This window comes from Salvia splendens, chromosome 1 (genome assembly GCF_004379255.2).
Source record: "Salvia splendens isolate huo1 chromosome 1, SspV2, whole genome shotgun sequence".
Taxonomy (NCBI): domain Eukaryota; kingdom Viridiplantae; phylum Streptophyta; class Magnoliopsida; order Lamiales; family Lamiaceae; genus Salvia; species Salvia splendens.
This window is the reverse complement of record NC_056032.1, coordinates 2,544,285-2,555,644: the sequence shown is the minus strand read 5'-3', so window position 1 is coordinate 2,555,644 and position 11,360 is coordinate 2,544,285. Positions and strand designations below refer to the sequence as shown.

General features: G+C 35.0%; 2 protein-coding genes across 2 annotated transcripts; one reads left to right on the top strand and one right to left on the bottom strand.

Moving 5' to 3' along the window:
• The first annotated feature begins 621 nt into the window (after window positions 1-621).
• Window positions 622-3,557, top strand: LOC121807925 (epoxide hydrolase A-like). Its single transcript, XM_042208260.1, has 3 exons — window positions 622-1,183; window positions 2,258-2,487; window positions 3,208-3,557. Exons 1-3 carry the CDS (start codon window positions 707-709, stop codon window positions 3,452-3,454), a joined length of 954 nt encoding a protein of 317 aa, XP_042064194.1. The 5' UTR covers window positions 622-706; the 3' UTR covers window positions 3,455-3,557.
• A 215-nt stretch (window positions 3,558-3,772) lies between these two features.
• LOC121807917 (lipoamide acyltransferase component of branched-chain alpha-keto acid dehydrogenase complex, mitochondrial-like) lies at window positions 3,773-7,363 on the bottom strand. Its single transcript, XM_042208253.1, has 8 exons — window positions 6,938-7,363; window positions 6,253-6,399; window positions 5,924-6,049; window positions 5,304-5,695; window positions 4,806-5,053; window positions 4,571-4,659; window positions 4,254-4,481; window positions 3,773-4,163 (listed from the first exon to the last, which is right to left on the bottom strand). Exons 1-8 carry the CDS (start codon window positions 7,139-7,141, stop codon window positions 4,050-4,052), a joined length of 1,548 nt encoding a protein of 515 aa, XP_042064187.1. The 5' UTR covers window positions 7,142-7,363; the 3' UTR covers window positions 3,773-4,049.
• Window positions 7,364-11,360: the final 3,997 nt, after the last annotated feature.

Sequence of the window (11,360 nt, the reverse complement as noted above, 5' to 3'; positions counted from 1 at the left end):
CCATTGTGGATGCTCCTAGGATTGTTTTATTTGGAGGTTAAGATGTCATTGTTTTCCTCATAGTTAAACAGTAGGAATGCGACATATCAATACTGCCAAACAATAGGTAATCAATAATGTCAACATTAGCTCTACGTTGATTCCAATATCATTTTGAATAAAATGACCCTATCATCAATACTTTCATACTACTAGTAATCAATAACCCACCAAATCAAACTAATCCTATCATTAATTTTAACACTAATAATTTTATTAAATAATATTTAGCAGAGCTTCAACACCCTCGTGAATTTTGTTTTTATACTACCATTAGTTTTATTATTGGAGAAGTCCCCAAAACTTGAAATTAAATTACTTAAATGCTTTATATTACTCTTTCCTTATTTAAAAAATGGTAACTCTTTCTATTTTAGTCCGTCTCTTAATAATAGAAACTTTAGAATTTTTTTTGAAAAGTAAATCCCACACTACATACTATTCTATGTTTCTTTCTCTTTCATTCTTTTTCATACCCTAACAATTTTTCTCTTTAGTTTTATTAATTGTGCATTAAAATCTTCTAAACGTTTTATTTTTTAAATATGAAGAGAGTATTTTAATTTCAAAATGAAATGTTATTAAGGGATAAGGCGATAAGCTTTTCTTTAACATCTAGTCCTATATAAGAGTTGAATTGAGTTGGGTAAGAAATCAAACAAGAAAAATGTCGAAAATCGAGCACAAATCGGTTCCCGTCAACGGGCTGCAGATGCACGTGGCGGAGCTGGGGGAGGGGCCGGTCGTCCTCTTCATTCACGGCTTCCCGGAGCTCTGGTACTCGTGGCGCCACCAGATGCAGTTCGTGGCGGCGCACGGCTACCGCGCAGTGGCGCCGGATATGCGGGGCTACGGTGAGACCACGGGCGCGCCGCTCGAGGAGCCGTCGAAGTTCACCGTAATGCACCTGGTGGGGGACCTGATCGCGCTGCTGGACGCGGTGGCGCCGAGTGGAGACAAGGTGTTTGTTGTTGGGCATGACTGGGGCGCATACGTGGCTTGGCACCTGGCCATGTACAGGCCCGACAGAGTCAGGGCTTTGGTCAATCTCAGCGTGCCGTTTATCCCCAGGAATCCTGCGATGGATCCCGTTGACTCGTTTCGGAAATTGTATGGTGATGATCACTACATCTGCAGGTTTCAGGTTGGTTCACAATGGTGTCCTACTTAGCTTAATTTGAATGATTTTAGTTACTTACTTTGTTCTTGAATCTTTGGTGGTAAAAATAGATTAATCTGTTGTAGATCTTGGCTTCATACTTGTGTTTCATTTTCTTATTGGAGTGTGCTTGGATAGTTGGATTGCGATTGTTGATACGATCCCCCGTCGGTTTCACACGAAAGTGTGGAATAGCATATCAGAGGAGTCAATTCTTTACCTTTGACCATGATTTTGGGTTAAGTTGTGGATTCCTATCTTATATGCTTATCAATTGCCTAGATTTTTGAGTTTGTTCTTGGGGTGGTGAATGGTCATTTTTTTTGCAGTAAAGATGTGATTTTGGGGAAGATTTTTGGTTGGTTTGGAACTTGAATTTCAGTGACGAAGTTTGAATGGTTTATTTACTTTGTTCTTGAGTCATTTGGTGAGAAAAAAATAGAATAATTTGCTTTGACTTGTATTCCTTGGTACTTGTATTTGTATGTTGTAGTGTGCTTATATGATTGGACTGGAGGTTGTCTAGAGTCTTGAATTTGCCGTTGGAGGTGGTGAATGGTGAATTTTTCCACTAAAGATGTGATTTTGGGGGATGATTTTTGGTTGGTTTGGATCTTGAATTACACTGAGGAAATTAGCATGATTTGAATTTTAATCACTTGCTTTAATTGCAAAATCAGCATTTTTTTGTGGGAGAATAGAACAATTTGCTTTCTTTTTGTAAGGTGTAGCTCCTTGTATTCCATTTTTTCGACTATTGATTGGATTATACAACCTTGATTTGTGCTTGGAATTAAATTCGAGATTGTTTGAATCGATATGATTATGAGTTAAAGACTTGGTGAAGAAGGGCGATAGGTTTTAGATGATTGTCTTATTGCCATTACGGCTACCTTGTTAAATCCTTTGATTTCTTGAGAACAATTTTTTTGATTTTGGATGCAAAGTGTAGATGGAAAATGAAACTATCTACAAGCACTTTTGTCTTATGTATATAATGTATGACCTAAATGAAAACAGATACTTTAAGTTTAGAGATATATTCTTGTAATTTTGCAGGAACCTGGTGATATAGAAGCTTTGTTTGAGAAGGTTGGCACCAAGGAGGTTCTCAAGAACGTGCTTTCATACCGCGATTCTGCTCCATTTTTCTTCCCTAAGGGCAAAGGATTTATCTACTCCTTTGATAGAGCACCTTGGTTAACGGAGCAGGATCTTGACTATTATGTCAGCAAATTCGAGAAGACTGGTTTCACCGGAGGAGTGAATTATTATCGCGCGTTTGGCTTGTGAGTATTACCTTGTCTCTTCATATGATGTTGCTTTGGACTTTTAGGCAGTGAAATCTAACTTAGCCACCCTCAAGCTTTATTTACCAAATGCTATGAGGCTCGTGAGTTTATTCGACCATAATCGATTCTAGTTGTTTTTTCTAAATTTAGATGTAAATTTTGTACATTCATTTTTTTCTTTGTGAAAATTCATTTTATTCAGAAGAATATTACACTAATTCATAACTATATCGATTTATAGCCTTATCTGAACTGATACTGATACGATCCCACATCGGTTTCACACGAAAGTGTGGAATAGCATATAATAGGGAGTCAACCCTTTACCTTTGACCATGGTTTTGGGTTAAGTTAGGGCTTCCTATCTTATATGCTTATCAATTTGGTGCGGTGAACGTGGATCCGGATGTCCTACGGAAAGGGGCTACCCGTAGGTGTGACCAAGGGGTGCCACCGAAAAAAAACGTGGGCCCGAAAGGAAAAAGGGCCGTAAAGCGGATGGTGGGCCCGTGGCGTGTGCCGTCCATGGACGTCCGGTTTAAAAAGAGGGATGGATTGATACGATCCCACATCACTTTCACACGAAAGTGTGGAATAGCATTTAATAAGGAGTCAACCCTTTACCTTTGACCATGGTTTTGGGTTAAGTTAGGGCTTCCTATCTTATATGCTTATCAGATACCTAATTCTACTTGCTTTTATGCTGCTATATTACAGAAACTGTGAACTGAACGCGCCGTGGTCTGGAGCCAGAGTAACGGTGCCAGCGAAGTTTATCACCGGGGAATACGACCTCGTCTATCACACTCACGGGACCAAAGATTTCATACACGGGGGCGGGTTCAAGAAATTTGTGCCACTGTTGGAGGACGTCGTCGTGCTCGAAGGTGCCGCTCACTTTGTCAATCAAGAAAGGCCAGATGAGATCAACGAGCATATACTTGCTTTCATCAAGCAGTTCTAAAACAATCACTGAAATTGCATGAGGCTGGGCTTCAAGCTTATGTATAAAACTTCTTCCTCTTCCCTTAATAAATGGATGAATAAATGTAGCATTTCTTGTTCAAGAGAGCTGATGATTTGGTGTGTCATTGTATAAATGTGGTATTCTATTCCAATCCTTTCTGTTCTTGTGGATTTGTACTTGTAGGGCTGCTACAGGCGGTTTTGATCAACCGAAGCCTTGAAACCGATAGATTATTTGGTTATCGAATTAACCGGCTTGGCAATCGGGTCGGGTCGGGTAACGAATCTGGAGTGGCCTAATTATGAGCACAACGGATAAACAAACCTCTCGTATTTGCAAGAATATGTTAGGAGCACAATTTACTAGCACCTAATGTAGACGAATCAACGAGATAATAATGAGAAGAAGCAGTCTGAGAGTAGATTAGTTTCTTTCTTCTTTTTCTTTGAAAAGCAAAAGGAGTCCTACATTACAGTTTCTTTATTTCTTCTTGTAAACGCCACTTCTTGTGATGTGTTTCGTGCGCGTTGTTTCGTATTCAGGCGACCCCCTCAGGCGTCCATGCATCCCCAGCGATGCAGGCGGGCTCAGATCATCTTGTGTGAAGCATCAGGAGCTCGGGTTTCTCGATGAATTGCTTCCACTCATTGCAGAACTTTGCGACCGTTGCACCATCGAGAACTCTGTGATCAGAGCCTATGTTTACCTGAGGAAGATGCAGCAGATTGGAATTTTAACCGTTTGACAGATCTTGATTCGACAGACTGTCAACAAGGAATTTTGCTAGCTGACTTACCGTCATAATCGAGGCGGGATACACGTTCCCTTCTTCGTCATACTGTGGAACTTTCTGGATTCTTCCAATGGCGATAATGGAAACTTCGGGTGCATTGATGAGGGGTGAGCCGAATTTCCCTCCAATAGCACCGATGTTGCTTAAGGTGATAGTTCCACGCGATATGTCATCGGAACTGAGCTTGTTAGCCAGAGCCAACTCTTGCAGCCGCGCCAGCTCCTTTGTGATCTGGTCGAGGACAGAAATGAGCGCAAACGATCCAAATAAAGAGCGATAGCACAGATCATGACGAGGAAAGAGAACTCAACACAAGTTACCTCGAAGATGGAGAGAGACTGAACTTTCTTAATGTTAGGTACTACTAGACCGTGTGGAGTAGCCATCGCAATACCAATGTTGTGGGATCCTTTCGACATAAAAAAAGTAACGATTACCGAAAACTCTCTTCTTTACTCAAATCTATAACTAAACAATGCTATCCATAAGCTCTAGCATCACACTTAACATCAAATAGCCTGCTGAAATAATAGCCTGTCTTTCGAGTGGACATACCTTTGAGAGTCACCTCTTGCGATTCGTCACTAAAGCAACTATTAAGCATGGGATATTTGCTCAATGCCATCGAAAGAGACTTTATCAGAACAGGAAGGAAAGTGTACTTAACGCCTGCATTAGAATTCGCTCTTTGGAAGGATGCTTTGAGCTCGACGAGGGCATTGCAGTTTATCTCATCCACATAATGGAAATGTGGAATTTTCGCAGCTAACGTCATTGCTTTGACCATAGCACGCTGGAATCCCCTGCAAGAGGAAAACACTCGAGTTTCTAAGAAGACGTGGCAAATTAAAACAAAATCCCAAGAATCAGTAGTTTTACTGTTCAATATTCATATTGAAGCAGTAGTTTTACTGTTCAATATTCATATTCATATTCATATTCATATTCATATTCATTATTAAACTTGGGAAGGACATGGATATCAACGGATATGTTCTCGATCACCTAGTTGAATGCCATAAAAGATAATTAGTTAACGGATACGTGCTATACCTCAGAGGGATAGTCTGGTCTTCATACTCCCCACCATATGTCGAAGAAATATTCAGGAAGCTCTGCTCTCCTTCAAGACTTTGGTCGGCAGAAGCTGAGGTTTCACTCAGAACACCTCCACGAGCAGCATAAGCAAGGACATCCTCTTTCAACACTCTCCCCTCTCCACCGGTTCCTCGAACATCTTCAATACTTACACCATATTGCTTTGCAAGATTACGAACAGCAGGCGTGGACATCACACCGCCAAACCTTGGTTTACTGAGGCCTGGACCAGCATCATCTGATTTACTTACGTCGGGAACTTGTGCCTTGATAACTTCCAATATTTCAGAAGGCTGACTAAACAGGGCATCTTCGTCGACAACCATCTTCAAAAGAGTTTCTCCGACCTACAGAATATTAGAAAACACACTTGATAAGGTACAAACTTCGCTTTTATCCAAGAGAGAACTACATAAATATCGTAAAGAAAGAAAAAACATGCTTCTGGTATCTGTCCCGAGGCATATGATACACCAAGCCTGAAACTACGAGACTACCATTGAGCACCGGTAAAGCATAGAGTGTTTAGATTCAAGTTCAACAAGGAAGCTTCCAAACTAAGGTCCTAGTGTTACCTTAACAATATCACCGGGGACATGAAGAACCTTCGAAACTCTTCCTTTGTAACGACTTGTGATCTCTATCGTTGCTTTATCGCTTTGAACCTCACAAAGTGGTTGGAATTCTTCGACTTGCTCACCCTGCGAGCCATTCAATTTCTTTAAAAACTTTTAAACAGATAGCATTATAACTTGAACACACACACATATGAATCACAAGAGAAAAAAATTCGCATTATATTGAACAGGTCAAACCCCACAAATAAAACTGAATCCTAAACAAAGCCAGAAGTTGTCAAATTTCCATCGGAGCAACAATTGAGCAAGGAAGATAATCCACTCACCTCCTGAACGAACCATTTAAGAAGTTCGCATTCTGCAATTCCTTCACCAGTCTGCGCCAAAGGCACATCTACCACACCATTGAAGGGGATATCGGCCATTGTTTGAGTCGAAAATCTACACCTACTAATCCCAATTGGTATGCTCCACTGCAAACAATCAGGAATAAACATAACATTCAACTAAATAGCTCTCACAACCATCAAAACTCATCAATAAAATTCAGTAGAATCTCAATCTCCAAACAAACAAGCATATATCATCTAATAAAAGGCCAAAAAAATTCCAGATTTCATCATATTTGAGCAGAAAATAGTCAAATCAAAGGAAAGCAAGAATCTATTAAAAGGCAAGCAAGAATCTTCCCAAATCTTGATCAGCCGCATAAATATTCTTGCAACTTAAGCATCTCTAATCCACACACGCACGCACGCACACACACACACACTGTGCTACACAAAGGAAAACAAATTCACAAACCTGAAACACATTCTAGAATTCTATCATTCAGTGCTAATGCATCATGCAGAAAATCAGAAGCCAAGCCAGTAATTTTTCATTCCTCGATCAAGCAACAACATATAGCAATTCAATAATTTTTGAGTTAATTTACCAATTCAATAATTTCAACAGATAAAAGCTAGTAAATTTTTTTTCATCCAATAGAAACTGAACCAAAAGACTTACAGAACTTTCTGGGCAACGATTCTTCGATGAAAACAATGTTCTGGGCATCTTAAAAATGTCATCTCGAGCTCGAATCCAAGAAACCAGCTCCGAATCAGCGGCGGCGCTGGAGGCCCTCGACGGCGGAGCGGTGGCGGAGGAAACAAATCGCCACCACTGGCTCAAACTCCGCGGATTTTTTTGATGAAATTGTCGACAAATCATACTTATTTAGTTCGATTAATTTTATGAACTGGATAAGTTGTCGGATTTCTTGATGGATTTTGGAATGCTTGCAAACAATTTTTTGCACTGATTTTGTATACAATTCGAAGGGATCACTTAAAAATTACTAACACTAAAATATTTGCTCAGCATCTCTTAATATACGAATAATAGAAAGTGGATAAATAGATCCTATCTGTAAAATTTTCTCAACATAATCTTTCTCCTTCGTCATCTCTTCTAACTTCATATATTAGTGTATAATTTTAGAATTAGAAATTCGAATTAGTTTACTAATTCAATTGGACTTAAGTGTTATTAACTTTTTATATTTTATTTTATACTGTTTATTCATAATTTGTACATTTATATATTTCTTCAATACTCAAAGTAATTTAGCGTCTAAATACTCAATTAACTAAGTACTAGTATTATTTCCTTTTAAAATATACTGTTTATTTTATACTGTTTATTGATTTTCTTTTCCAAATAAATGTTTTAGGTGATCACCTCCTCAAAATTCATGTTTCTTTTTACTTTTTCCAAATAAATGTTTTAGGCGCTTTCAACAATTTAGTTTTGTAGAATCGTAGTCCTTTTGGATTCTTCTTTTTGAGTAAAGATATTACTATTTATAAAATAAATTTAATTAAATAATTGATTTATATACGTGGTAAAGGGATAACTACCTTCACATCTCAATCAATAATCATCCAATTATATATCATCTCAAAATTTTAATTACACTCCATGATACAAAATCCAAAAATATATTTACAAAAATGATTAAGAAAATCATTTTTTGCTATAAATTAAATGAAGATTTTTAAAATATTTTTTAGGTACTTTACTAGCATTGAACTATTTTATAAATAAACTAATTGATAATAAATTTTGTTTGTCCTGGGATACATATTTGCGTGACGGTAAATTTTTTTTCTCATTTTAGTAGTGATATATATTTTATTTATTTTTTTGCCACATTAACTTAATCCAAACTTAAAATTAAATTATTCAAATAATCAGACATTATTCAATTTTAATACTTAATTATACTCTTTCATTATTAAAAGTCTTGTTATTGGACATCCCAGAGTTTTAATGTGATGTGTGAGTTAATATGAGATAGAAAACAAATAGGAGTATTAATTAATTAGAAATAAGAATAATGAAATATATATCCTATTTGCTACTATAGATAGAGACTTCAATAAAAATGAAAATTGATTTTTTTTTGCTGAATAAATTCAAGTGAATAAAAAGAATCGAGGATACATTTTAAAATAATTGCCAAATTCATCCTAATATATTAAATCCAGTCACACCAAACAGTAAATGCTTTCCATTTCCCAACTAGAAAACCAAAGTTACAAATACTCCTGCTTAAGAATTTATGGGGCAACCATTTAAATATAAAAGGTTAGGTGAAACAATAAATTAAATAGACTAGAAGCGATCAATTTTCACATGTCTAGTTTACTCAAACCAATAGTGCATTCAGAATATAATTTTGGTACACTATATATCTATTGAATAGAAATGATTTGCAGTTCCAAGTGAACGAATAAGAAAGATAATATTTTTTATTTTAATGATTATTGTTAAAAATATGATATCACAAAAGTTTTATGAAAATTTCAAAAATCAAAACACTTCATTTGACGTCATCTTCCTAAAAAAATATACAATTTAGGAAGTAGTCAAAACATTTTCGCTTGATACAAAGGAAAAATTGAATCTTCTCGAGGATTTAAGGGGGCCAAAATCCTTCTTCTTATCGATAAAGTGCAATTAAATTAGTAAGATGTTCCCCCTTTAATTAATAAATCGAATGTTCAAGTCATCAGATAGTAGATATGGAATCATTATTGATCATCTTTAAATAAATCGCAAATGTTGACACTTCACCATACAAACAGATTATGTGAATCGAATTTTTATTTAATATGATTATCGTTCTATATATTAAAATTGATTGCTTTAATTCATTTATACCGATTTATCTTCTAATCAATTAGTCCACAATGCTCAAGTAAACAACTTGGTGGAGTTAAATTATATTAGTAAAACTAAAACTATATTGAAATATCAGAGTTGAGTCAGCGATCTTATCTCATCTTCGTTTTAGGAATTTGATTACGTAATGGATAGGACTAACTTTTTGAATCCATTAAATCATGCAGTCATTTAAAAAATATGTAACAATTAAAATCATGATTAATAAATACAGTAAGATTTTTCAACTGAACTTATAAAATCCAGAAAATTATAACAATATACGTATATGTAATTTTAGAGAACCTTCGCCGAATAAATTATTCAATTAAATCAATTCATTTACATTAAATTATAGTACTTGTATCAAATTGTTGTTGTCCCATCTCAAATATTCAAATAAATTTACCATTTTAATTAAAACTTTATAGGATAGGTGGTGGAGTTGAATGTGGTTTTTTAGCTTATCAAATTAAATAGAGTTGCACCTATTAAAGCTATAACTCTAGTAAGCCTTTTGAATCTTACATAAGTCAACATTTTACAAATATAAATGGTTTGTGTTGAAGAAAATAATAGGAGTAAGTGTTAAGGTATAATTAATTGCTTTTTAGTCTAATTAATAAGTTCCATTATTTAAAATTAATTCCCATCCAATATTGAATTGGCTCGAGATTACCTAAGATTAACTAAATTAACTTTATTACAACGGGAAAGTTTAAGAACTTAAGGTATACTATAAGTCAAAATTAATTCTACGTGACATTCTTCCAAAATTAAGAATCTGACACAATTTAATATCGAACACTTTTTTACAAGACTAAATGTTCTATAATTCATCAAATTAAATATCACGAATTAATAAACTGATTTATTCTCTAATGGGTTGAGACTTGAGAGGATGGCCGATGCCCATTTATGTTTGGAAATGTAATTATTGAGGAATAATTAGTCCCAACAGAAAATGAACAAAACAATACTTGATAAATCCAGATGTTACATTGACACGATATATTAGAATATATAGTTTGTTTCAGTGATTAAGCCATTAAGGCCTAGAATACTCAAAAAATTACAAAATTAATTTCTGAAATTCAGACTAGGTTTTATTTCCGAACATAACCGGTTGAATCTTAGAAAAGCTTATACTATATGACCAATTTTCTCCACTTCATAGTTTGAAAATTCGAAAAAATCGTTTGTCATTTATCCGATTTTGCAAAAAAAAAAAAGGGATTTTGCTTACAAATGTACACAAACTGCTAATAATTTCATGGATTTACAAGAACAAAAGGGAAGGTAAAAATAAGAGGGATATCTTTTTTGGTCCACGAACTTTGCCAAAGTATCACTTTAGGTCCGTGAACTTTGAAAATATCATTTTAGGTACTTTTTACTATTTCCAAGTTTTTTTGGACGAAAATACCCTCAATACCTTAAAGTGTATATATTTTTAATAAATTTATCATATACTCATATTTTTTTATAAATATCTTTACAATATATTTTTGATAAATTTTTTAAATATAATTTGACCTTTAATATTATCACTTAATTTTGTGACATGCAAGTAAAATTGCTTCTTCAATTTTTTATATTAATTTTTTTAAGCACATTTGTAATTTCACGTGAATCCACTACTTACATACTGAATAATATCACATGTGTATCTCTAATTTACTTGGACGACATTGTAGACACTATCTATATCATTATTCAAAATACAATGACATTGTTAAATTAAAATATAAATAATAGTTAATATTTAAGATTAATATATGTCGAGATTCTTTGAGATCAAATTGACGTTCTTGAGATTAATTTTGTCGCATAAAAGAGAGAGATCCATCATAAGCCAAGGCTAACCTTACTTATATTGCATTGCACTGAAATTAACTATCATATCTTATTTATTCAATCGAATCAAAATCAATTTTCAGTCATAAAACTCAATCTCGGCTAAAATAAATAAGTATAAAATCGAATACCACTCAAATGATATTGCTTCCAATCGTAACGTGCTAGAGTTCCTATGTCATTTTAAACGTGGCCAAAATAGTAGCTGTCACTTTAGCCTTTCCAAATTTGGGCCTAAAAAATGGGGCCCATATTTAAATCAAAAAGGAAAGGCCCGAATATATCTATTTTATCCTTTATGTGAATATGGGCCGACACTCGGGCCCATTTTATCACTCGTCAAAATCAAATTTTAAAATTGCATATC